The following is a 26,954-nucleotide window of genomic DNA, read 5'->3' on the forward strand; positions in this document are numbered from 1 at the left end:
AATGAACCCTATAAAAGTTGGGTTTTAGCCTGGGGCATAATTTATAATAGGCCGACTTTGAAACTGCATAAGCACTTTATACTGGGGCCATTTGCACATGTAATAGAAATCGAGGTGGTTGCTATCTGCCGATCCGCAGAAACCAAATGTCTTCCCATAAATAGAAACTTATTTTCTAATTTAGAAGGGGTATGCCATGTCTTCTCTAAATGTAGCTTAGAATATCCTGAACCGCTTACAGTTTTGTTGTAGGGAACTTTGGAGCTCTCTGGCGCCTCTTTTTTTTGGTGGTTATAATTTTGCTGATTTGTGTTTGGTTGGGCTGGGTCTTCGCTGCTGCGCGGGCTTTTATCCTGTTGCAGGGCACGGGCTCTGGGGCACGAGGGCTTCAGGAGAGCACAGGGCCAGTAGTGGGGGCACATGGGTTTCACTGCTCTACAGCATGTAGGATCTTCCCGGATCAGGGGTCGAACCCGTGTCTTCTTCACTGGCAGGCACTGAGCCACCAGGAATGCCCCGGCTCCTCTTTGGAAAGGTGATTTCTGAAAGTGTATGACAGCAAGTTTTCACCAATGGAATGTCTAGGTAGACAGTGCAAACTAAGACTCTTTGTAACTCACTAGCTTAGTGTTCCAGTGTAGACTCGCCTCCTCGGCCAGATCAAGCCCCTCACTAGATGCCAGGGGGAAATGCTACCCACAGTGCGTTTCTTCTGATTGTTTTGTCAGTGGCTCTCCCGTGCCATCTTTCCCCATGAAATTCTTCCAAGTAGTGTCCCTGCAGCCAAGAGAGGAGCAAGTCTCACTAAATAACCTAAGTAAATGCTTGATGAATGCATGAAGGATGGACAGGGGGATTATCAGTGAGATTTACCCCCAAATGGAAGAGCACCCCAGCTTTGCTTTAGTTCTCAGGGCCGTGGAATATGCACTCATGGGCACCTCAAAGAGCCACAGCATGCTACCCAGGCTTCAGTGCAACCAGGAAGCAATCGTTGCATGCCTGCAGCATCTCATCCCTGGAGATCTCCTGCTCAGGGACCTCTATAAGTTCCCTCAGTGTCCTGTCAGATTTGCAGTAGCGCTGTTTTGCCCTGAGACAAACCGGCTGGATTTTTACCCTAATTGCACCTCCGTCCCAGGGGACCATCCTCAGCCTTAGGTGAATAACTTAAGCATTTAATGTATAATAAAGTTTGCCATCAGCATTTCTCTTTCGAAAACATTCCATTTACTTGGTTTTAGAGCCGCATAAACTGTTTTAAAAAGCAATCTGCTCAATTGGGCGAGTTAATGATATTTAATTTGACTGGGCCAAACGTCACGGGATGAGCCTCGCGCCTGTAATTGCAGCCATCATCGTCGCCGTTTGGCGTAATGTAGGTGTAATGCTAATCCCGGGAATAAAGGTTGTCGTTCTCGGTCGGCTGACAGCGTGCACCGGAGTTATCACCTCGCCGAGTCTCTCACTGATGTGATTCCAAGATGACAGGGTAATAAGTGTTATGTGCACAAGGTAATTCAAAACAAATTTGGCTGCAAAAATAGATTGTCTAGGAGAGTAAAGTCCCACATCGTCTCATCCTCTTTTAGAAGAATATACCAATGCTTGCAGTAGCTTGTCAGGAAGTTTGTGTGGCAGGGGTCAAGTCCTGTAGAATGTATCTGTTGCACCCCCACACACAGAGAATTCCAGCCTGCAGACTGAAAACATTAATATGTATGTCGGCAGCTCAGGAACATTTGAGCTAGGGAACTTCGCTGAAAAATAAAGAAGCCCCTCAGTATACTAATGTGTCTCTTAAGGCTACCTAAGCAGGCTGCATTTTGCTGCTCTGATTTGCAGACTGTCGTCTCCCGGGAAAATGTGGCTCTTCTAGGGCAGGATCCCTATTAGCCCTGGTATCTTAGTAAATTCTTATTATGTGCATGCTAGGCTATAAAGTAGATTATTTCATTAAACTTTAGAATAACCCTAAGAGGCATAACACTATAAGTACATTTATTTTGCACATGAACAAACTGAGACTCAGAATAAATGGTCCAAAAGAACAGTCTCTAACCCTGGTCCGATCCCATGGTTTGGGACCCGGGGCACTGCAGCCTTGAGCTGTAAGACAGGAGGGGGCCCCCTGCCTTGTGGAGGAGGCATATTTGAGCTGTGCTTGATTAACATACACCTGAGGGCTGCTGAAGGTGTCCCACCAGGTACGGCGCTCTTTCTGTGGAACCCAGTCGTGAGCAGGGGTGACAATCTGGTGGGCGATGAGAGGACATTTCAGTCACCCTCAGGTTCCTGGTTTCCCAGAGGGGTTGCCACTATTCTTTCTCTGCATCTTAGACCCTAGGGATGTTGTGGGTGTTGTTGCATCAATGCCTTTTAATAATATCCTAAGTTGGAGAGATGCAGAAAAACCTTCTTGTGTTTGTAAGTGTGCACCCAGACACAGGGCAGCTCTTTGTCCCCGAGAATCTTTTTAGCATAGACTGATGCAGGAGAGTCCGTCCTTTCATTTTCTAGGTACCATTTAAGCATCTGCTCAGCAGTTCTTTGTTGTTTAGTCACTAAGTCATATCCAGCTCTTTGCGACCCCGCCAGGCTTCTCTGTCCATGAAATTTCCTAGGCAAGAAAACTGGAGTAGGTTGCCATTCCCTTTTCCAGGGGATCATCCACACCCAAGGATCAAACCTACATCTCCTGCTTTGGCAGGCAGATTCTTTACCACTGAGCCACCAGGGAAGTCCTCAGTAGTTGTAGCATTTCTGCCTAACACCTATGCAAGTAAAGCAGCAGATACCATCACTTTCCTAGAAAAATAATCTCACTAAGATATAGTCCTTATCAGAAAAGCATTTTCACTCACTGTCTTATACAGACCAGAGAAATGTCAATGGGAACAAATAAGATGTCCCTGTGTCACTTTACAAACCATTTGTACAATAGCTACACCAATCAGTGTGTTCTGGGCTGCAGGGAGTTAAGATCCAAATTAAAATGGCCTAAAGCATAAGGATTGTGTTCTCCAATGTGACAAGAACTTTGGGATTAAGAGGTTCTAAGCTTAGTCCGTTCATTTGCTCAGTGACAGTCGTCAGGAGATGCCAGTTCTCCATTCTTCTGCTCTGCATCCCTCAGTGTGTTAACCTGGCCTCAGAGACCCAGCTCCATCACTAAGCAAAAGGAACCAGACCTCCACACAGGAGAAAGCCAATTAAACCCACACCTCAGGCCTCCCCCAGGGGGAATGTTGTCTGATCTAGTGGAAAGAAAACTCAGTCCAAGCTCTTGCTGCAGACAGGAAGCAGGAGGAACAAGGAGAGAAGCTTTTTATCAGGCAGCTAGACTTTATTTTGGGGGGCTCCAACATCACTGCAGATTGGTGACTACAGCCATGAAATTAAAAGACGCTTACACCTTGGAAGAAAAGTTATGACCAACCTAGATAGCATATTGAAAAGCAGGGACATTACTTTGCCAACAAAGGTCCGTCTAGTCAAGGCTATGGTTTTTCCAGTGGTCGTGTATGGATGTGAGAGTTGGACTGTGAAGAAAGTTGAGCGCCAAAGAATCGATGCTTTTGAACTGTGGTGTTGGAGAAGACTCTTGAGAGTCCCTTGGACTGCAAGGAGAGCCAACCAGTCCATTCTAAAGGAGATCAGCCCTGGGTGTTCTTTGGAAGGACTGATGCTAAAGCTGACACTCCAGTACTTTGGCCACCTCATGTGAAGAGTTGACTCACTGGAAAAGACTCTGACGCTGGGCAGGATTGGGGGCAGGAGGAAAAGGGGATGACCGAGGATGAGATGGCTGGATGGCATCACAGACTCAATGGATGTGAGTCTGAGTGAACTCTGGGAGTTGGTGATGGACAGGGAGGCCTGGCGTGCTGCGATTCATGGGGTCGCAAAGAGTCGGACACGACTGAGCAACTGAACTGAACCTTTCTGCTGAGGTATTTGCAAGACCTTATAACGTGGCTAAAAAGTAAAGACTCCCAGGATGGATTTTTTTGAGACACAATTTGAAGACTCCTCAGAAGAAAATCCCATGTCATTCTCTTTTGGCAAAAGTCCTTGTATTATAGAGAAAGAGTTTTGACATAACTTGCAGAAACCATCCAAAAGTCGTACTGTGTTGAGTTTACTAAAACTACCTTTAGTGTCAGCCATCGCCAGCATGGAGAGCTGGCAAAGGCCAAACCAGTATGTCCAAAGGGTGCTGTGATGTGGCATAAATGGGATCCAGGGACAAATTTTGCTGTGACATCATGAATTCCTTTATTATCTGACTCTAGCTGTCAGGCATTAATGGAAGATATGGCTCAGATAGTTCAGCCTCAGCACTCCATCCCCCCTACCTTATCCCTGGGCCCTCAGAGTTCTCAGCTCTGAGCAGAGAAGGGGTCACTGTACTCAACCGGTTTGGAAAGCTAGATGAATTCCTTTATGTCATTTCATTCTGTCCTCAGTGGAAGGAGAGTGAAGACAGTTGTGGTGTTAAATCCTGGCTTCCCAGCCTTTCAGGATGAGGGACTGTAAGACTTTGATGGTTCAGCCATTGACTTATTTACTGGTGCACTCGAGGCATTTCACAGCTCCGAGTTCCTGCTCTGCCTAACTCCCTTATAATGATAGTAAATTACTTAAGTGGATTGACTCCAAATCATTAATAATCTCCACTGGCGTGATTTATTTGCGCTTCATTACAAGGAAAGAATCTGACATCTATTCCTCAACCTAACAGTTTTTTCAAGGCATTTCAGCCTCAGAGTTCTCATCCCCGTAGAGCCAGAGTGAAAGGGCTGAGAACAAAACAGAAAAACTGCTGTGCCATCAGTATTCATGTGCTGCTTGGGTACAGAGAAACTGAAGTGCTCTACCTCAGAGGATGGGCCTAATTGTCTGTATGCTTTGAAGTAAATGCTGCTGAGGGTGGAAATGCAGAAGCCGGGCAGGACAAGCAAGGTTCAGAGTTGGTTTGGGCATTTATAAACAAATGACATGAAGTTGTCAGTGCTGCTGTCCAGAAAAGATCTGAAACTCTGGGGAGCTCCTGCTAACATTAAAAAGTAGACCGACTTCTTGGGGAATAATACAAAAACATTCCAGAGTCTGATAACTACGATGCAAGTGCCATTCTTAGACATCTCCAAAGCATCAGAACACAGCGTCACATTGCTTGGCTGTGAGGGATGGGACAGGGAAGGTAAATGAAATAGCTTCCGTGTTGCTGGGAATGACTTCTATTTTCTAGATGTAAGGTTTTGCCTTCTCTTTCCTCTCATGTAAGCTCTTCTAAAGAGAACCATGTTCTGTTAGTTTGGATTCTACCATTGGAAAGAATCCTGCTCGCAGCATCTGAAGTTGTCACCCATTAGTAACTAGCAAGGTCATCTCATGTGGTTTATATGTGGCTATAAGGGGAGGAGGATGAACATGCTTTGGTCCTGCTGCCTAGCGAAGACTGTGATGAGAAAAGTGTTAAGAGGCATCTTCACTCCAGTCGTGCAATAGACAGTGGGTGCTCAGGAAAGGTCGCCACAGCAAAGGACTATACACAGTCGGGAACAGCAGAGCAGTAAAGCTAGACGCTGTTGCCCAAACATCACCGAAGTGTCAGGTCATTTGAGCTCCTTCTTGACCCCTGCCGTATCCACCTATGGCCTGATTATCACTGACTTAATTTTCTCAATTGACTTTTTAAGGAAAAGCAAAGGCATTCATTTAAGAAGGAAATGCCACATCCCTTCCATGAAAGGAAAGCCAGTCTCACCTGACATGCACTGGGAAAGCACACCATTCAAAGAGAAAAATTAATTAACATCCAGTTATTAATAGCTCGTATGGCGCGATAAAGGCTGGAGCCCGAGGCTGCTCCTTTCTCTCACAGGCAAGACTAGGAGGGGGGTGAAACTGTGTAAAGACATTCCAGGAGGAAGCCAAGCCTTCCCCACCATGAGGTTTATTGTTTCATGTCTGATCCACACACCTCCACACTCACCCACTTCCCACCAGGTATTCCTGGGGAACCTGACACTAAGCAGTGAAGTTCTTGGACACCCCCATGTTTTCCTTTTAGCTGCTTATACACGAAAACCATCTTCCCAGCTTCTGCTTAATTCAGTTCAGTTCAGTCGCTCAGTCATGTCCAACTCTTTGCAGCCCCATGGACTGCCACACACCATTCTTCCCTGTTCATCACCAACTCCCGGAGCTTGCTCAAATTCATGTCCATCAAGGCAGTGATGCCATCCAGCCATCTCATCCTCTGTTGTCCCCTTCTCCTCCTGCCCTCAATCTTTCCCAGCATCAGGGTCTTTTCCATTGAGTCAGCTCTTCAAATCAGGCGGCCAAAGTATTGGAGTTTCAGGTTCAGCAACAGTCCTTCCAATGAATATTCCAAACTGATTCCCTTTAGGATAGACTGGTTGGATCCCCTTGCAGTCCAAGGGACTGTCAAGAGTCTTGTCTAGCACCACAGTTCAAAAGCATCAATTCTTCAGTGTTCAGCTTTCCTTGTTGTCCAGCTCACATATCCATACATGACTACTGGAGGGGGGGAAAAAAAAAGATAATGCTGTTGAATTCAAATAGAATTTTTAATCTTTAACAAAACCTGCTTAATTATAATCCTGTAAGCACTCTCATATTTTTCAACAGGTCAATGGCAAAGACTTATCCAGAGCAACTCATGACCAGGCTGTGGAAGCCTTCAAGACAGCCAAGGAACCCATCGTGGTCCAGGTGTTGAGGAGAACACCACGGACCAAAATGTTCACCCCTCCGTCAGAGTCACAGATGGTGGACACGGGAACACAGACAGACATCACCTTTGAGCACATCATGGCCCTGAGCAAGATGTCCTCGCCCACCCCGCCGGTGCTGGATCCCTATCTCTTGCCAGAGGAGTAAGTAATGTGATAACACATCCTTTTCCAACTTCTATTTTTTTGGCTATGCTCCGTCTTCATTGCCACCTGCAGGCTTCCTATAGTTGTGGCGAGCAGAGGTTACTCTCTAGATGTGGCCCATGGGCTTCTCAATGCAGTGGTTTCTCTCGTTGCAGAGCACAGGCTCTTGAGTGTGGAATCTGTGGTTGTGGCGCACGAGCTTAGTTGCTGCACAGCATGTGGGATCCTCCCGGACCAGGGATTGAGCGGGTGTCCCCACCATCGCAAAGTGGATTAGCAACCAGTGGACCACCAGGGAAGCCCGTGATCATGCATCTTGAGTGTGTTAGCGGGGGTACAGAAGTACAGGGAAGTCAGTTTCTCCCCTTCTGTGTGAGGAGAAAAATGAACACATCCTAACCGTTTTCTTCCAAGTTGCCCATGTTTCACTTTATTGTTTATAGAGGTGATAAATTGAATCCTGCTCAAAACCGCCCCAACATATTAATTACTTTATTATAACCCTGGAGCCGAGTTATTCAAATTATAGCCGAAGAACAAAATTACTTACAAATGTCATAAAAGTTGTTTGAGAATAAAATTTAATCACCGCAAATGGCAGTGGAAAGGTTTGGTAGTTATCACTACAGGGAACGCTGATGGTTCTTTTAAGGAGACAGCAGAGTAAGTTGTGAGTGTAAAGAGAGCCCTAGAGGTGGTGCCTTCTGCTTTCTTGGGTCTCATTTCAAACCTGGATCCATGGAATAAATCCACACGCGCCTCATATAAGTACTGCACTTACCGACTGAATAACAGCTGTGATCCAACACATCATGTAATTACTTTACACAGCTCTCCTCCTACTGCACTTACTGCCAGAGACATCAGGTAGCTCAGAGCCTTTGACGTGGCCAGACCGGAAGCTCAAACTAATCTCTCGCTGTGTAACGTGTAGTTTGTTTGCCTGGGCATTATTTTTCCTCTGTTAAAATGAGATCATAATAGTACCCATCTCTTAGAATTGTGGGAAGATTAAATGAAGTCACGTGTGGAAAATTCTCAGCATGGCATATGGTAAGCACTGGATGAATGATAGCAGTGATCATTGTTGATTTAATCAGTGGTGTAAAATGTGTAAGGAAAAAAAATGAAGAGCAGGAAATTTGCTAAGGTGTCCGTGTGGCTTAAAAGATGTTCATTTTAAGGTGGTTTGTCATATGCGATTTGGTCTGTCTGTGCACAGGGTGTCCACTTTCCCCTCTTAGCCTCTCTGGCTGATACTACAGTCCCTCCTGCCTCCTCCAATCTTGCTCCTGGTCCAGGTCGTTGCCTCGATGCCTTATTCCAAAGGGCACGTCCACCTCTTCTAGGGGCAGCCTCTGAGTGGTACCTGTTGGGTTTCTGTTAGCAACTCAGTAGTTGCAACAAGCATGCATTTCCTGTGTCCATCACATGCCAGACAGAGGCTGGCCTTTCATCCCGTGGTTCCGACAGTTAGCTGTCATTAGAACCCAGGGCTGATTCCCCAGGTGTGGCAAAGGGAACTGGGCTGCAGCAGACAGTGCGTGGAGGAGGGGGTACCTGTCTGACACGGGGCACAGGGCGGCGTGCCAGCACCCTGCTCTCACCTTCTTCTCATGCCTGTCCCTCCCATGCCACAGGGAACCACACACTCAGCGGTTCCGCCCCCCACAAGCTGCCAGCCAGACTGAAAGGCAAGCCGGTCACACTTCATCTCACAGACCTCACCAGCGATGCTCCAGAGCATCCCAGTTACTAGGGAACAACCAGACCATTCTCTGACTGCAAGCAGTCAGATCAGTTATTTGACATTTTAGACTCCAACTGCCTTTCATGTTGATGAGGCTGTAAGGCTGCTTCTGACTCTCAATGTTGAACATCACCATCACAGGCTTTTTTCCTCTTAAAGTCTAGTTAACATGACGTGACTCACACCAGCCCCTCAGGGGCTATTTGAGAAATGTCAGGAGAGTGCAGAGGTCAGCCCAGCCCCAGTCCTGGCTGCAAGGTCAGAGGAGAGCAGGATTGTGCATCAGGGGCTGAACAGGGGGTGGGGTGGAGGGTGCGTGGTGGCGCGTTAGTAACCAAGAGGCCCGAGAGCCTAGGCCTTCCAGCCACATCCTCAGAGCTCACAGCTCTGGATGTGCAGGCAGCGTATTTACCTGATGGGTTCAGACAGTTGAAAGCCAGCCTTCACTTGAGTGACTGCTCCTCTGTTGTTTCAAAACTTAATCCCCCCGGGGGAGAAGACCAGCGTCCCCAGATAGCTGCGCTGACCTTTGAGGGCCTAAAGGTTTGGGCCTCCAGCTAGCAATCCAGCTGAAGCTCTTCATCTACGTCTGACACTTTTCAGAGCTGCTGCCTTGGCTCCGAGAGGTTCCGTTAGTGGTTTTGCCAAAGAGGCGGTGGGTTCTGTGAATTCTGTTTCACACACGTGTTAACCTAGAGAAATGCACGCCTCCATTCTCCTAGTCGTGTGTGTAGGGAGCATGCATATATACATATATGCCTTGTATGCACGCCAAGCACATATATTCCAGACATGTACCAGTGCATGGGTTGTGATGTCAAACGTTTTTCTTATTGTGAGACCATCAAAAGGTGAAAAAAGAAGGCTGTGCTAGATGACAGCGTCAGTTTCGGTCACAGCCCTCTGAACCTATGTCAGAGGCCGGCACATGTCTCTAAGTGTTGCCTGAAGTTGAGCTTTTTTCCTCCTCAGAGATAAAATCTAAGGATGAAGCCCCGAGCAGTAACCATAACTCTGTGTCCGGACTAGAGACTGAGTTAGAAATTAGTTATATTGACTGGAATGACTAGTGGGCCAGGGGCATGGCCACTGGAAGGAACAAAGCCAGTCTTCCTCTTAACTTGTATCTTTTTCAGTTTTTTTTTCAAACTGAAGCACAGTTGATTTGCAGTGTGTTAGTTTCTGCTGTACAGCAAAGAGAGTCAGTTATATATTGGTTTCCCATTATGGTTTATCACAGAGTATTGAGCATAGTTCCCTGTGCTATACAGCGGGACCTTGTGTTTCTGTCCTATACTAGCTTAGATCTGCTGACCCCAGCCTCCCTCTCCATCCCTTCTCCTCAGCCTGCATCTTAACTCCTTCTTCCAGAAGAAATGGACATAAATGAAGATGATGGAAATATTACGAGGGAGGTCCTGACTGTGCCGAGAAACACAACCAAAGAGACTCGAACTAAGACCTGAGACTCTGAGAACTACCCTGTGACCCTTCTGGAGTTCCTGATGGGAAAACAGAGACTCATAACTGCAAGCAGGGCCGTTTTAACATCCTTTCATCCTTTTTCAGGCATCCCTCAGCCCATGAATACTATGATCCAAACGACTACATTGCAGGCATCCATCAGGAGATGGACAGGGAGGAGCTGGAGCTAGAGGTAAGAATGTCTGGATCTCCTGTGAACAGTCATTATTAATGCAGAAAGTTCTCTATCAGCATATATTATCGATGCTCATGTAAAGTACACTTTTCATGGATTTTAGAAGAAGCACATTTGGTGAGTCTAGAGCTGTCTGGAACACTGCTTTGCAAGAAGAGCTATTTAATAGCCTTTACAAGACAACACTGCTTTTTGATGATCATTGTGACGATGCAGAGGTCATTAAAAAGCTATCAAATACCTTGGGAGCTCGATTTATGGAGGACGGTGTGTAACCAGAAGTGGGGTCAGCTGCTCGCCGTTCAAAAGCCATTAAAGAGGCCAGGTTGGTGGCAGCTTATGTCATGGTTAGTCTGGTCATCTGGTAGATAACTTCTCCCACCTGGCATCTGTAAGGCAGTATCTATAAGGCAGAGTCATAGGATATAGCTCAGAATATTATCTATAGCCCTTGAGAAGGAACTAAAGGTCCTTGTGTGCTTGTAGCTAAGTCGCTTCAGTCGTGTCTGACTCTTTGCTGCCCTATGGACCACAGCCCGCCAGGCCCCGCTCTCCATGGGGTTCTCCTGGCAAGAATACTGGAGTGGGTTGCCATGCCCTCCTCCAGGGGCTCTTCCTGACCCAGGGGTCATACCCGCGTCTCTTATGTCTCCTACGTTGGCAAGTGGGTTCTTTGCCAGGTCCTTGATTATGCTTAGTGACCAAAGTATTATTTGGTCTCCTTTGACTGTTTCCTGTGTTTCTGCGTGTTCTCACTTCTCTGAGTGAAGTTTTTCCGCAGACAGAAGGCAGGCAGACCCATAGAGTCCTGCTCCATTTCGGGTGTAGACTTTGCAACCCCTCGGTATTAAGTTATGCTCAACTTCACAGTGGCGGAGTCTTAACATCCATCTTAGTTTCTAATGTCTCTGAGCATCTGATGGAAAGCTGTGGTCTCTCCCTGGAAAAAGGCTCCTGTCTCTAAGAGTATGCATGTGGTCTCTGGAGGGTCACTGAGTTCCACCATATCTGCCTTATATTATCTGGCTATATCCAGATACCACCAGAACCACTGTTTGCTTTCTCTTTCCCTTTAACTCAACCCAGCTTATTTAAAGAAAATTTAAAAGTAAATGTTTTATCACTTGCTGGGGCAGAAAATTCAGCATCAATTTCCATGAATAGAATGGCCGTACAATAAACACAGTGGACACGAGGCAGTTTTTAAATCCTAACGCTTGTCACTGGTGCTGCCAAGGGCTGGACACCCAGGGCCATTTCTCTCCACTACCTCCTGCTTGCTTTCTCTTTGTCTGAGGAGATAGGCTGATAGCAAAGAAGTGTTGAGACTAGCCCAAATTGAGTCTTTCTTCCTAAACGAAATAACTTTCTGTGCGTGAACTGAGAACATCTTGCTTTGGACTGGAGCGGGCTACTCTGAAACACCTCCCTTGAGCCTCGTTATTCAAAATGTGCTGTAAAAACTGGGGCGACAGTACCTGAGGGGTTGTGAGACATGCAGAATCTGGGCCCTCAGACCTACAAAATCGGAGTCTGCATTTTACCAAGACCCCCAGGTGCTTCTGTGCACGTGGTGAAGTCCCAGGGGCCCTGACCTGAAGGCCACAGGCCCAGATAAGCCCCGCTCCCACCTGCCCTTGTCACCGGTCACGTGATTGAGGCTTTGTGAGCTTCCTTCCCTGTGGTGTGAAGCTGTGCCTCCCAGCATCTTAATAGCACCCGTACCATCCGTGCAGTGAGGCCTCATGGACTAGAGATGACTAAGCCCCTCATGGACATTCAGGACTCAGCTCAGACTTCTTCCCATTCATACATAGGCAGCACAAAGACTCTGTATACGTGCTTATGTTCATTTCTGCTCACCTGCTTTTACTGAGCATCTTCCATTAGATATCTAGTTTGGTGCTACAAACACAAAATTAGCAAGTCGTCACCCTGCCAGCCCTTAAAGAGCTCATAGTACCTATTTTGATTCATAGCGGTTAGCTTAGACACAAGCTTTTCATCTAGAGAACAAGACAGTGGCCATCCTCCATCTGTAGCTCCTTTGAGCAGTTACCATGAAGTACAATGAGTCCACACCAGGCAGGAAGACCGCTTTTACACTTGAACTTTTGTTGATAGCAGCTTAGAGGTTTCCAGGTTATTTCTGTTTACTAAGTGCCGTCTCCTAAAGCAAATCTGGTGGCTTCAGGTGAGTGGCCTGTCCTCAGATCAGAGGTCAAGACTCAGGAAGATTCTTCCTGAACCTCCCTGGGGCGGCTCACCAGAAGAGAACAGTGTCTGTACCTCCAGGAAGGCTCTGTTTTTGGAGGCGTGCCTTTGGGAGGCAGCCCAGTCAGTTCAAGAAGGTTAACGACCAGCAGCACAGCCAAGAGCTGGGCTTCCGAAAGCAAAAGCAGACCCAGTTTTAGGGGGAATGGTGTGCACCGTCATCCCCACTTCCTTGCAGGATTTCTTAGCAGACACAGGTTGTTGACGGTTCTAAGTCCCATCAGCCTGTTGTCCCCCCTACCCCCAACACCAACCCAGGCTGGCTGTGAATAGGGGGCCAGTCTCAACTGCTCATCTTCTCAGTTGGATTAGATCAACATCTGCACCTTTTGAAAGAGAACTATTTCCATGGATATTATATAGGAGGAAAATACATGAGTGTTTGGGGATATTATGCAAGCAAATGCACAGAGAAAAACAGATGTTCTGTCTTTTAAAGTACACAAAATGATCATATTTAGGTAAGCGTCAAATCCCTGTTATTTTGAAACTGCTTAGTGTTAAAAGAATTACACCCAAGTATGCCCAAGGGTTGAGCTGCCAAATAATTACCCATAAATTTTCAGGTACTGAACACCTGTTCTGGATCTTCCTGTAAGCAATTAAGAAAACAGACGTCTGAAGAAAGCTTATTTCCCTCAGTCTATTGCTTGCATTTCCCAGTGGATTCATCAGTGGCATCCTAGCCAGGCTCTGAGGCCGCCGTCACCTATGCTGTGTCCTGATGTCATTTTGAGATCAGAATAGGAGAGCTATACTTTCAACAAGGGGGCTAAAATGAGCTCCAAACCAGGTCTTAGAGAGAAACATCAGTAGATCATGAGGGAAGTGAGGCCATCCTAGAAATAAATACAGCCTCTCCCCACCAACCTTTGTGATTTTCTGTAGCCTTGAAGGCACAGCATCAGGGCGACTCCAGGGAACCTTCTCACTTCCCTCCCAGTTGCACAGGCACTTGCCCATTCTTCTCCTGTTCCCCTGCATCCAGAACCTTCCCCCAGCTCTGCTCGTCTCCCCCTGGGTCCTGGCATCACTCAGTGTGGCTCATATCCAGAGAAGCTTCCTTCCCACTCTCAGGCAGCCCTTGCCCAGCAGGACCATTCCCTACTTGTTCCTCCTGCTCAGACAGTGCCTACGGATAGTAGCCACCCAGCCACCATGTGTTGAATAAAGGAATTAAAGGCCTTGTTACCCAGTCTCAAATTTAGGGTCCTTAAAGGAAAGTGCAATCTTTTTAGAGGCATCTCTATATCTCACATAGTGCCATGCATAGAGAAAGCATAGAGAGGATTTCTAGAAATATGCACAGAACTTCTGGATCGATAAGGTCCTAAGAGTTATACTTGGGTAACCAGTCTTCCTTGAAGCGAATAAGCCACCAATATCCATCTCTAGGACCTCCCCTCTGATTAAAGTGGCTGTCGTTGAAACCGAAAGCTTGGCTCAACCAAGGTGGAGTGGCCCTCTTACTTTGCTTAATTGAGCTGTTGTGTCAGTTTCGTCTAAGATGTCAGGCGTAGCTGTTCATTTTTATCCAGCTGTCCATCTAGACCAGTGAGCAACAGGACAGCGGTGGTGGGGAGCTGTAATCCAGGTAATGGTAATACATTATTCATACCAATTTGATTAATGGTCTTCTTTGCGATCTTTCTCCATCCTCAGAGATAGTATATATTGATGACACCTCTGCTTTCTGTGATGTGCTCAATCATCTAAGCCTTTACCTCTAGCTTGGAGTGAGAATGAAATGTTGAGAATTTACAAGCCACCAGTAAGTCTGAAGAACTGCAGTTTCCACTGAGCCCCAAAACACTGTCTCTGGGGATAAGATGAGCTGAGAAGTTTCAGAGAGGTGAAATGACTTTCCCAGGGCAGCCTGGCTTGCAATTGGCAGAGCCAGGTTTATTTTTTATTTGGATCTTTAGTCTGCCTTGGACTCTCAAGCTAAGTCTTTCAATTTTGTTGAGCATCTACCACGTACAGTACATAACAGACACTGCTCTTTCTGTACAGTTCATTATTCAACTATTACTGCATTACTGTGATCTTCATTATGAGCAGCCAAAGTGAATCCAAAATCTATACAAATCCCCAGACAGTTTCAGCTCTTACACTGTTGTTTCCAGAGCTTCTGAAGACAAGAGCTCTTATGCTTAACTAGTAGCAACTAGGCTCTTCTCTATGGTGGGGAACCATTCCCTGGAAATGGACTTTCCACAGCGAAGTCATATCATGTGCCTTTTTTTTTAATGCCAAAAGATTAAACATGTTTAATTCTGGCTGGTTAAGAACATAAATCATCATTCTGTTCTTTGCACTCTTTATTAACTTGTCTTTTTGGCGGTGCTCGTCTTTGCTGCTGCGCAGCCTTGTCTGTAGCTGCGGCAAGCAGGACTCCTCTGGCTGGGTGCTCAAGGCTTCTCACTGTAGTGGCGTCTCTCGCTGCAGAGTGCAGGCTCTCGGGCATACGGGCTCACTCGCTGCGGCTCCCAGGTCCTAGAGCACTGGCTCAGCAGCTGTGCCACATGGGTTTAGCTGCTCTGCAGCGCGTGGGATCTTCCCGGATCAGGGAATCGAAACCAGGTCTCCTGCATTGGCAGGCAGACTCATTACCACTGAGCCACCAGGGAGGTCCTCTTTGCACTTTTCTGAACTTCTGTAAATATTAAAAAAAAAAAATTTAATTTTATATTATAGTTGAATAACAATGTTGTTACTTTCAGATGTATAGCAAAGTAATTCAGGTATACATATACAAGCATATATTCTTTTTCAAATTTGTGAGGTTATTACAGAATATTAAGCCAAGTTCCCTGTGCTATTTACTAGGCCCCTTTTAGTTACCTGTTTTCAATATAGAAGTGTATACATGTCAAACCCAGCTGCCCATCTGTCCCTCCCCGGGATCTCTCCTAACTGGTAGCCAAGTTCGATCTCTGTGAGTCTGTTTCTGTTTTGGAAATAAGCTCATTTGTTTCGACTAGATCATAGCCACAAGTGATATCAAAGGGTATTTGTCCTCTGTCTGAGGTCCTTCACTTAGTATGGTCATGTCCAGGTCCATCCATGTTGCTGGAAAAGGCATTTCATTCTTTTCTATGGCCAAGTCATATTCCATTGTATATATGTATATTCTTTACCCATCCATCCATCCCTCTGACAACAGACCTTTTGGTTCCTTGCATGTCTGGGCTATTATAAATAGTGCTACAGTGAATGTTTGGGTGCAAGTGTCTTCAAATTATGGTTTTCCTCCATATAGAGGCCCAGAAGTATGATTAACAGGTGTAGTAGCTCTAGTGTTTTAAGGAACCCCCGTATTGTTCTCCATCGTGGATGCTAACAATTTATCTTCCCAAGAGCACTGTAGGAGGGTTCCCTTTTCCCTATGCCCTCCCTCTCCAGAATTTACTGCTTGTGGGCTTTTTGGTGATGACTGGTGTGCGGTGATACCACCTTCTAGTTCTGATTTGCATTCATCAAATAATTAACAATGTAGAGCATCTTTTCATGTGTTTTCCAAAAAAAAATCCAAAAAGCGTTATGTTAAATTTACCTTTCAAAACTGGCTTCTTGAAGGTCCTCCCTGTTTATAATTTTTTTAGTTACCTACTCCAGAACATTTCTGGAGGCCAAATGTCTTTTACAGCCCCACAGGCCTTGTGACTATGAAGTACCCCCAGCACAGGTTTTCAAGTTGTTGTTACAGGAAATGTCTGCAGGCACTAGCACTTTTTGATGCCCCAATCAAGTTATTTGGGCAACAAGCGTCCAAGATAAACTTGTGCTCCTGGTTTGTAGATTCCAGTGGAATGGGCCAGAAAAAAGACCCCAGGGCTCATGTCTGCGTACTTCTTTTCCCTTACCATGTATCCCCAAGACAATCCCAAGCCCTCCCGTAACTGAGATGCTGAGGGTACTGTCGTACTTAAGTGGAGCACCTCCAAGAAAGGAGCTGCCAGGAACAGGAGCTGCTGAGGACACTGTCATACTTAAGTGGGGCAACTCCAAGAAAGGAGCTGCCAGGACCCGCAGCACCAGGAGACTTGGAGACCAGGTGCTTTTTCTCAGCTCTTCTGGCCCAGACGGTCCATTGTCCATTGTGTGCCGTAGGCTTGGCTGAGCTGTAGGAGGACCCACCTGGATCTGGAGGTTAGAGTCCCATCCATGGGGGACGGGGCAGTCCAGTTCCAAGTGGGGTTCATTTGCAGGCACGTCCTCCCCAGCTTCTTCATCTCCACCACAGTGGAGCCCTCTGGACCTAAGGTTTCTCAGGCTCCAAGGACGTGACAGCCCAGGCCACCAAGGCCCAAAGGAAGTATCACTGACTTGTCTTTAATTTTCTTTTTAGATGGTTTATTTTATATTGCAATATAGTTGACTTACAGTGTTGTGTTTATTTTAGGGGTACAGCCAATTGATTGATTCATACATAAACATCTCTCTGATCTTTTGGGGGTTATTTTCCCATATAGGTTATTACAGACTGTTGCGTTCCCTGTGCCATATAGTAGGTCCTTGTTGATAATCTGTTTCACATATATCACTGGGTACAGGTTAATCCCAGCTGCTTCCCAGCTTATCCCTCCCTCCCCACCACCTTTTCCCTTTGGGAACCATAAGTTTGTCTTCTAAGTTTGTGACTCCTTTTGTGTTCTGATAGGCTATGTGTCGTTCTCTGACTTCATTTGCTTAGTGTGATCATCTCCAGGTCCATCCATTTTGCTAGAAAAGGTATCAGTTCAGTTTTTTTTAAATCACCAAGTCATATTCCATTGTATAATGTGCTGTATCTTGTTTATCCATTCGTCTATCAGCGCATCTTTTGGTGGCTTCCATGTAAAACATCGGGGTGCATTTGTCTTTAATAGGTAGTTCTTCAATTATCTGGCAATCAAAATATTGATGAAAATGTAATGGAAATTATTTTAAAGTTAGGTTTTTATCAAAATCATACTGATCATAGATTTCACACTGCTTACATTACTGGCACTCAGCCAAATGAATATCTTTTTTTTTTTTTAAAAACATATCAGACCTCCATCTCTCACATTCCTTATGAGTCTTCCTCGTTCCTACTTGAATACTCTTAGCACATCATGCTGTTTTTTCCCCCAAGACATCAGTTCCAGACTTTTCACTTTCCTGGGTTCTTAAATGGAGCCCTCAATTCTAGATGCGTGTTACAGAGTCATGCTTCTGAGACTATCAGTGGTGAAAGTCCAGGATGACCAGGTTAGGTGTGTTTTTTTTTAGCATGTCACTGACCAATATATGTGATTCTACCAAAGCAAGACTCTATATAGCTCACCCCTTGCCTCTTCAGTTCAATGATACCCAGTCTTATGCCTAGACAAGTCTGAAAATCTTATCCTTGGCCATCAGGACAGTGTCTCAGCACTATAAAAGATTCCAAACACTGCCCTCAGTTTCTGCACTTACCTCATCATGACCCCGAGGCATACTTCACGTCCTATTAGAATGAAGCCCAGCAGAGCTCTGGTACCTTTTCATCTTTCTGAAGAGCTGTTCATCTTGGTGGTTGATCATTCAATGAAAACTGTAACATGTATTATGATTTTTACTCTGGTAGAAGTCATATCACAGTGCTTGTTGTTTTTCTTAGTTGCTTCCTAAAACCTCTCCAGGTACCCTTCTCCCTGCTTTGGTTGCACATGCACTCGTTCCAGAACCAGCTGGCTTCTACCATGAAGCCAGGGCTCAGGGGCTGCAGTGGGACATCTGGACCCGAACAAGTTGTCACGAAATCCCCCAGATTTCCACTACCTCTTGTGGTGGTTGTTTAGTCGTGTCTGACTCTTCTAGGATCCCATGGACTCCTCTGTCCGTGGGATTCTCCAGGCAAGAATACAGGAGTAGGTTGCCATTTCCTTCTCCAGGGGATCTTCCCGATCCAGGGATTGAACCCACGTCTCCTGCATTGGCAAGTGGGTTCTTTACCACTGAACCACCAGGGAAGCCCACACTACCTGTTCAGTTCAGTCGCTCAGTCGTGTCCGACTCTTTGCGACCCCATGAATCGCAGCATGCCAGGCCTCCCTGTCCATCACCAACTCCCAGAGTTCACTCAAACTCACATCCATCAAGTTGGTGATGCCATCCAGCCATCTCAACCTCTGTCGTCCCCTTCTCCTCCTGCCCCCAATCCCTCCCAGCATCAGAGTCTTTTCCAATGAGTCAACTCTTCGCATCAGTGGCCAAAGTACTGGAGTTTCAGCTTTAGCATCAGTCCTTCCAAAGAAATCCCAGGGCTGATCTCCTTCAGAATGGACTGGTTGGATCTCCTTGCAGTCCAAGAGACTCTCAAGAGTCTTCTCTAACACCACAGTTCCTATTAGGAAGCGCTAAAACAGAGCAAGTCCTGCCTTCATCTGTCCCCCGATGAAGTGTGACCTGAGGTGGAGACTTGGGCATGCGGTTGAAATGTGAGGATGCTGTGAGACCACTATGAGGGCGGTATGCACAGAGGCGATTCCACAGTATCTGTAAAGAATGTGCCCTTGCAGTTGAACGTCTACTGCCTCTGTGATTGCCTAGTCTTTTTCTCAAAACACAAGGCAAGATAATAGGGTTTCATTTCTGGGTAATATACCAGATTGCTAAAGCTTTAATGAGGAAGTCACTGAATTAATTAACATGTCAATATTCAGAAAATAAAATTATCTTATTGGGGGTGGGGGGACGTGAGAAACACACACACTTGGCTACAAACAACTGCTGTGACTCCGGGTAAGAAACCGCCCGCACACAATCATCATCCTTACTGTTTTCTGTAGACTTTGTCTGGGCCAGGTGATGTGCTGAGAGCTCAGCAGTCTTGTCTCAGTCACTCTTCACCCTGTCCAGGCGGCAAGATGACATGCACCAGTGAGGAAACAGGCTTAGATATAGTCACAAGCCCATAAAACCCAATATGAAGCTGCTAGAAAGAGCTGGAATCTTCCCTTAGAGCCCCAACTCATCAGCAGCACCTTATCCTCTACATTAGCCATAAAGACTGCTGAAGATATCAACCAGAGCTTGGCAGTCTTCACTTAGAAGTTGCTCAAGGCCTCCCAGGATGCGGAAATAAAATCCAAGCTCCCCACAGTGGCCTGGTGGCCCTTTTACGTGACCACCCTCAGGTCACCTCTCTTTTCCTTGCTCACAGGGCCTTAGCACCTCCAGTTCTTCCACCTAGAAAGTGTCCGTGGTATTGGGCACCCAGGGAGGGGGTTCAGGAGTGTCTGCTACATAACTGCTTTGAGCTTCACCACAGAAACAACCCTATCCTCACCACCATCTAAGAGGAGCCAGGAGCGAGGAAATAGTCCCAGAGACAGGCCCCATCTCAGAGCCCCTCCTGGTTAGTAAGCAGCTAGCAGTAAACACCAGACTAGGGGATCTGCCTGGAAACTTACCAGCAGGCAGCCCTTTGCACAGGCCTGTACCTGGGTGCTGTGGAGTCTCACCTGGGCGGTTGGCAGTGTGGGTAGAAGGGGAGACGGGGCCTGGGAACGCTTTCAGAGAACCAGGCCTGTTTGTCCCAAGGCTCCAACTGTTTTCAAAGTTCTGACTTCATTCCGAAGCACAGTTTAATTGTCAAATACAGTGGCGCTCCCTGTGCCCATGTGTCTCGCATTTGGGCTTGCTTCACTTTTATCTTATTTAATTTGTTGTAATAGCGTCTGAAACTAATTTCTCGACTGTAAATATCACAGCTGTTGTGGAAAGCATTAATTGCATGCTATCACGTTACCCTCCTTCCTTGGATCAATTTATGTGTAATCTGTTTGCAAGTTCTATTACTGCACATATTAAGGGAACGCAACATGAAATAATCTAACCAAACACATTGGAAACATTTGTACTGAAATGGCTGGATGGTTTGGAAATATTCTCATTGGTGGCAGACATTGAAAGAATGCTTTTGAAAAGGCCGACCCCAGAAGTCTCGATGCTGAGTGAAATATGGATAATTTTTCTTCGGTGGGATCAATAAAATAACTATTTTCAAAATGACTTTATATTGACTGAAAGGTCAGAAATGCCCTGGGCATTGATCTCTTGCCTATAATCACCTTTTGTTTAGTAAGTTAACCGCTCTGCCCACAGCAAATGCAAAGAAATCCAGTTCATCATTTAAACAAAATGTTTTTTAAAGCATCTGATGTCCTCCCAGCCATCACTGCCTGTTGGAGTCTCACAGGGAATGCCCTTTTCTTTGTCTAGGAAGTGGATCTCTACAGAATGAACAGCCAGGACAAGCTGGGCCTCACGGTGTGCTACCGGACAGATGATGAAGATGACATTGGCATCTATATAAGCGAGGTATTGAGGCACATTTTTTATAACTATTGCAGCAGGACAGAGAGGCTGTATTCTTTCTATCCTTTTAATGTGTTAAGCAGCTCTGGCTTATTGAGATGTCTTTAGAAAGACACAGGCAGATTTCTTTGTCCCCTTTATCACACTCCATGGAACTACCCTACATCGGGGTTAAGTTCTAATGTCAGCACATAAGGCAAAATTATCCTTCAGAAGCCTGCAAATCGGCCATAAAATGGAGCCGTTTACTTGGTTTTGTGCATTCAACCCCGAGGGAAAAGCAGATTCCATTTCCCACCTCCAGTTCACTGAATGGGATGGGGGAGGAAGTCATTTACACTTTTTCAAGTATTTCTGTTATCATCTTCCCAGAGAAGCCAGTGCAAAGCAGATGATTTCAATATGGGTATCTCACCTTGCAGCCCATTTTTAGTAGCACACAAGCCCCATTCTATCAGGAAATAAAATCCATCTCGATGGGCTGAACCAAGGGATGTGACTACTAGGCTTTCTACCCATCCCGTTGAGTAGACTTCATCTACTAAGCTTAAGCTGGCCCACCATTACTGCATTTGGGGGTGTCTCTCTAAAATGCAATCCCACTTGTCTCAACTAGATTCTATTTGTAAATTTCCTTTCCCAAATTTAATATACCCATTTGGCAAAATAATGAAAACATGGCTGCTGGACCACATAATGAAAGGCATCCCCTCACCTGTATGCCAGCTCACTTTTGCTTTTCCTTCCTGGGTATGGAACAACTGTTACCTGTGCCTCTCCATCCCCCCAGGAGAGCAGGGCTACGGGGCGAGAGTCCAGGACCACGGCCTGGGAAGGGCTTGGAAACGTATCAGGCCATGTTTGAGTCTCCCTGCACAACACTGAGTCTTGTTTATTTCTCTGTAAAACAGAAACAGAGGGATGAGCACGATGACGTGTTAGACAGAGGCAGACTTTGGACAGTGCTCTTGTTTATTTTCACGCATGTCTGAGTTACCCACTCAGTGCCATGTGTTTCAGATCGACCCTAACAGCATCGCAGCCAAGGACGGGCGCATCCGAGAAGGAGACCGCATTATCCAGGTAGGTCAGCATCCTCTGTTCTTTCACTGAAGAACAGACTGCTTCAGATAATAGCTTTAGGGTTGAAAATGCAGAAGTTAACAAATAGCTATCACTATCGCAAAACCAGATGTGTGGTGAGGCAGACCAGTTAAATTAGGGCCGAAGTACCAGCTCTGGAAAACACCAGGACACAGGGCATGGTAGGTCCCGAGACAAACTGGAGAGAGGCTGCCCCATCTAAACAGGCAGGCCGCCCCCTGCGTCTTACCCCATACAAGTCAGCTCATCTCATTTCCTGTCCTTCTCTTTAACCAAAGACAACACAGGCCAAATCAGGTCAACAGTTCTTGTGACCCCAAATACTACTCATTTTAGCTTTCTCGGAAGGATTCATTTTGGGCCAAGCATTTCAACTTGACACAGTCTTTTAAACTTTCTGACTCAGCAGGTAACTACTATATAGAATGGCTTTTAAGAGTAATTTATCTGTAAACCATATCTGTTGCTCTTTGGAGTTGAAATGAGACCATCTGAATATAGAGACACAGATGTGGAGAACACATACATGGATTTCAAGGGGGAAGGGGAGGATGGGAGAAATTGAGAGACTGGAATTGACATATATATACCCTATTGATACTATATATAAAGTAGAGAACTAATAAGAACCTCCTGTAGAGCACAGGGGACTGGATTTAATGCCCCGTGGTGACCTAAATGGGAGGGGATATACATATGTGCACTGCTGAGCCCCTTTGCTGTGCAGTAGAAGCTAACACAGCATTATAAAGCAACTCTACTGCAATAAAAATTAATATAAAATAAACCACGTGTTCCTCTTGTAGCTAGTCTATTAATTGTTCAAAAAAAATTAAAATACAGATAACATCTTTTTGTTGATGTACGGTTGCTTTAGAATGTGTTCCTTTATGGTTTGTTACAGGATATTGAATACAGTTGCCTGTGCTATACAGTAGGACCCTGTTACTTTAGCCATTCTCTATATATGTATCATGTACACAAACTTCTACAACCCATTCCTCTCCTTTCTCCTAGCCAAAGAGCAGTCTATTTCTGATCTCTGAATCTGTTTCTGCTTTATAAACAGCTTCATTTGTGTCGTATTTTAGATACCACATAGCAGCTATCATACGGTATTCATGTCTCTCTCTGACCGACTTCACTGAGTATGATGATATCTATTAATAGCTGCATCCATGTTACTGCAGATGGCTTATTTCATTCTTTTTATGGCTGAGTAATATTCCATTGTGTGTAAGTATCACCTCTTTACAAGTTTATCTGTCAGAGACTTTTATTGGTGTTTATTGTGTTCGTTTCTGCTGTACACCAAAGTGAATTAGCTACACGGATCCATATATCCCGTGTGTCACCACAGGGCACTGAGTCTTCTGTGCTGTACAGCAGGTACTCATTCGTTATCTATCTATACACAGTATCAACAGTGTACACATGTCAATCCCAATTCATCCCACCCCACCCCTTCCCCTCTTGGTGTCCATTCACTTGTTCTCTACATCTGTTTCTCTACTACTGTATTCCAGGCAAGTTCATCTCTACCATTTTTCCAATTTCCACAGGCATGCATTAACATATATTTGTTTTTCTGACTTACCGTAATCTGTATCACCATCTCTAGGTCCATCTGTGTCTCTCCAAATGACACAATTTCTTTCCTTCTTATGGCTGAGACATACTCCATGGTACATCAGTTCCACATCTTTATTCACGCCTCTGCTGCTGGACAATACGTTGCTTCCAGTCCTAGCTGTTGTAAAGAGTGCTGCTATGAGCATAGGGACACATGTATCTTTTTGCATTAGTGTTTGGTCTGAATATATGCCCAGGATTGGGATTTCTGGATCATATGGTAGTTCTATCATGCCCTTTTTAAAATCTCACAGAGATTGAGATTGTTCTCTTATGGGTAGAAGGCTTCCCTTGTACTTCTGCTCATTCCTGTCTTCTCATTGATAATCCAGTGTGTTTATCTCTATCACTATATACACCTCACTATGAGTAATTTTCATTTCCGTTTCCACTGCTTATTCTACACTTCCCTGGACTTCAACCCAACTTTTATTCCTAAAGGGGCTGAATCCTCGGTAGTAACTGCTTTTTCAGTTGCTTTAGTTTTCCACAAGCATCTACCACTGGGTATGGAAACACTGAGTTCCTTACCTGCCCTCTCTGCCTTCACTGTGCTGCAGCAAGTGTTAACCAAGATCGATGACGCCCTTTGCTGTTATAAGGCATAAGACTCAGATGGAAGGCTCAATCTTCCAGCTTGTAAGTGGGACCACTGCTGTGTCCCCTGGAGCTGAGACCTCCAGACCAGCAGAGCTCAAAGGTGACCGAACAGGAACCAAAAATCCTGCGAGAGAGGGATCAGGTGTGATGGTGAGATTGTATAATACTGTTGTATATATATTATATATACATACAACAAGTATTGTATAATACTCTTTATATGTGTAACCTGGAAAAATGGTACAGATGAACTTATCTGACTTTGTCCCACCTAAAGAAGTTGGTGTCAAACTTGGAACACAAAACACCCTAAATAACCATCATATTCACATCAGACCCATTGCTTCTTTTGTTCCATATTTTTCAAAAACATCTGTAGTCATGCTTCAGTATATTCCACTTATACTCCTTCCTGAATATATTTAATTGTCTCATTAAATTGCTTAGACGTTATCTCTCTTCACAACACTGTGATTTCTCTCAGTGTGGCCTTCTGGAGTCGCAGTTACTCCTATTCACGTAGCCTCATCTCGTGAACTACTCCTATGGAGACTGTCTCCTATAGCAGAGACAGTGCATCAGACTGAACAAGGCCTTTCCTTTTGAAAATCAGCCTTCTTTTCAACCTACCTGGAAGTTCTCTGTTCCAGCGGTGCTTGGGCAATGGATGCAGGCTTGACACAATAGAGAATCGTTTTGCACAATCTAATCATGCTACCATCCACCCCTCCACCTTTTTCTTTGTAGATTAATGGGATAGAGGTACAAAACCGTGAAGAGGCTGTAGCTCTGCTAACCAGTGAAGAAAACAAGAACTTCTCATTGCTAATTGCCAGGCCTGAACTCCAGGTAAGGCGGCTTCCAGCACGTAGTCTGTGGTTTCAAAATCACTAACAGAGTTCCTGCCCTGCAGGAAATATATTGAATCAGAACTTGGAGGTACCCTGTGCCCCAAAAACGTAATCTGACTTCCAGTCTCTCTCTTGCTTTGGCCTTTTAAGGATGCAGCTATCCACCCTGGCATTTACACTGCATGCCCAGAAGCTTCATTAATGCAGGGAGTGTAATGAAGGAAAAGAGGAAGAAACATAATGGCATGGAAAAACACAGCCAGGGTCAGGGCCATCAAAATGTTTGACTTCCCAAGACCCTGACCAGTTTCTGTGTGGGTCTCATTTACAGTGGCAGAGTGTAAGAAATATACAGCATGATGACTATAGTTAGCAACACTGTAATGACTACTGGAAATTTGCTAGGAGTAGAGTTCAGGTATTCTCATCACACACAGTAAAGTAGTAACTGTGAGGTGATATGTTAATTGACTGTAGTCATTATTCCACTATGCACGTGCACATCAAATCATCATGATGTACATCTTATCTGTAATACAGTTTCTACTTTTAAAAAGCAAAAGAAACATTACTAAGCAGACTTTTTCTTAAAGGGCCAAGTAAGAAATGTGACTGGCTTTGGGGGTTGTATGTGGTCCGTGGTGCAGCTGCAGGCCAGATCTGTAGATCTCAGACCCCTGACTAGTCTGCTCTTAATGAGCAAGAGAGACAAGAGCCTGATAAAGGTGACAGGCCCTTGCCCAAGACTAAGAGGTAGTTAGCAGACCTACCTTTGTTCACCAGAAAGAACTCTGTCCCAAACTGCCTGCCCCTGCTTTCTCCTTGGGGCCTGCTAAACTTGGGTGTGGGCCTCCCAGCAGGAGAGGAGCCAGGGCTGTGGCTCTCTGATCCCCTAACTCAGTGGCCTCCTTCACTGAAAGTAGCTCAGGTGCATGAAGGCACTTAAGCCTGCAACAGTAAAACAGCAGGCCACAGCCTCACCCCTAGACGTGTGGTGTTGGGTGAAAGGGGTCTTTACCTTGAGGATGGGGTCAGTGTCCATCAGAGAGCCAAACAACAGGCATTGGGATGACTCCTGGAGGAAGCCTAGAAATGTGATTCCCCAAGGTCATGTCCTTTCCTAAAAATAAATAAAAGAGAAGCAGAAAGGGCCTCTTCTGAAGCCTGTGTGGGTGGCTGCCTCTCCCCAGCTGGACGAGGGCTGGCTGGATGACGACAGGAACGACTTTCTGGATGACCTGCACATGGACATGCTGGAGGAGCAGCACCACCAGGCCATGCAGTTCACGGCCAGCGTCCTGCAGCAGGTACCGCCGGCTGCCCCTCCCTCCCCACCCCACCCCCCACCCCATGATGCTTAGGGTCTTAAGAAACCCACCAGCTGGCAAAAGAAAATAAGTGCTTTTTCTGTTCGCCCACCAGTGAAAAGCAAGCTGATATCCTCCCAGACCAAGAGAGTGCTGCTGGGCTTAGAAAGCAAAGCAGTAATGCCAAAGTACCACTGAGCTTCTGATACTTGTTTGGAAAACACATGTGCCAAAATAAAGAGCAGATCAGAGAAAGCAAGTCACATTTTTGAAAGGAAAGCAATTCCCTCTGTTAACCTCACTACTCGCTACCCTTTCCCCTCCCTCCTCTGCCACCACTCCAGTGCCTTAGGCACTCAAGGATGTCCTCCGTGCCTCTTGCTTCCTGGTAAGAGGTACTAGAAGAGCCGCAATCATTCACTAGGTCAAGTGATCGTCCTCCTTTCCCAGATGGAGGTGAAGCGGCTCACCTAGGGGAACTTCAAGCTAACTACCCCAGCAACCCAAGCCCCTCCTCCTACCAGAAAAGTGGCACCC

General features: G+C 45.7%; 1 protein-coding gene and 1 long non-coding RNA gene across 11 annotated transcripts in view; one reads left to right on the forward strand and one right to left on the reverse strand.

The window, feature by feature from the left end:
• PDZRN3 (PDZ domain containing ring finger 3) overlaps positions 1-26,954 on the forward strand; it is a 268,425-nt gene that overhangs the window by 238,933 nt on the left and 2,538 nt on the right. For all 4 annotated transcript variants that reach the window (XM_015102331.3, XM_060402190.1, XM_042235955.2 and 1 more), the window contains 6 exons: positions 6,661-6,908; positions 10,231-10,318; positions 20,828-20,926; positions 21,944-22,006; positions 25,007-25,108; positions 26,301-26,417. In XM_015102331.3, the coding sequence (XP_014957817.2) occupies positions 6,661-6,908; positions 10,231-10,318; positions 20,828-20,926; positions 21,944-22,006; positions 25,007-25,108; positions 26,301-26,417 (717 nt within the window). The remainder of the gene's footprint in view (positions 1-6,660; positions 6,909-10,230; positions 10,319-20,827; positions 20,927-21,943; positions 22,007-25,006; positions 25,109-26,300; positions 26,418-26,954) is intronic.
• On the reverse strand, positions 12,173-26,303 carry LOC121817225 (uncharacterized). 7 transcript variants are annotated; one of them, XR_009597408.1, is made up of 8 exons: positions 26,129-26,303; positions 24,191-24,383; positions 23,625-23,777; positions 21,639-21,823; positions 19,381-19,454; positions 18,038-18,155; positions 16,736-17,482; positions 12,173-15,251 (listed from the first exon to the last, which is right to left on the reverse strand). It is a non-coding gene; the product is annotated as an uncharacterized LOC121817225 (long non-coding RNA). The 7 variants fall into 7 exon arrangements; XR_009597407.1 differs by adding an exon at positions 24,890-25,166 and having other exon boundaries at positions 18,038-19,454; XR_009597406.1 differs by adding an exon at positions 24,890-25,166 and having other exon boundaries at positions 19,381-21,823.

The sequence above is a fragment of the Ovis aries genome, chromosome 19 (assembly GCF_016772045.2).
Source record: "Ovis aries strain OAR_USU_Benz2616 breed Rambouillet chromosome 19, ARS-UI_Ramb_v3.0, whole genome shotgun sequence".
Taxonomy (NCBI): Eukaryota; Metazoa; Chordata; class Mammalia; order Artiodactyla; family Bovidae; genus Ovis; species Ovis aries.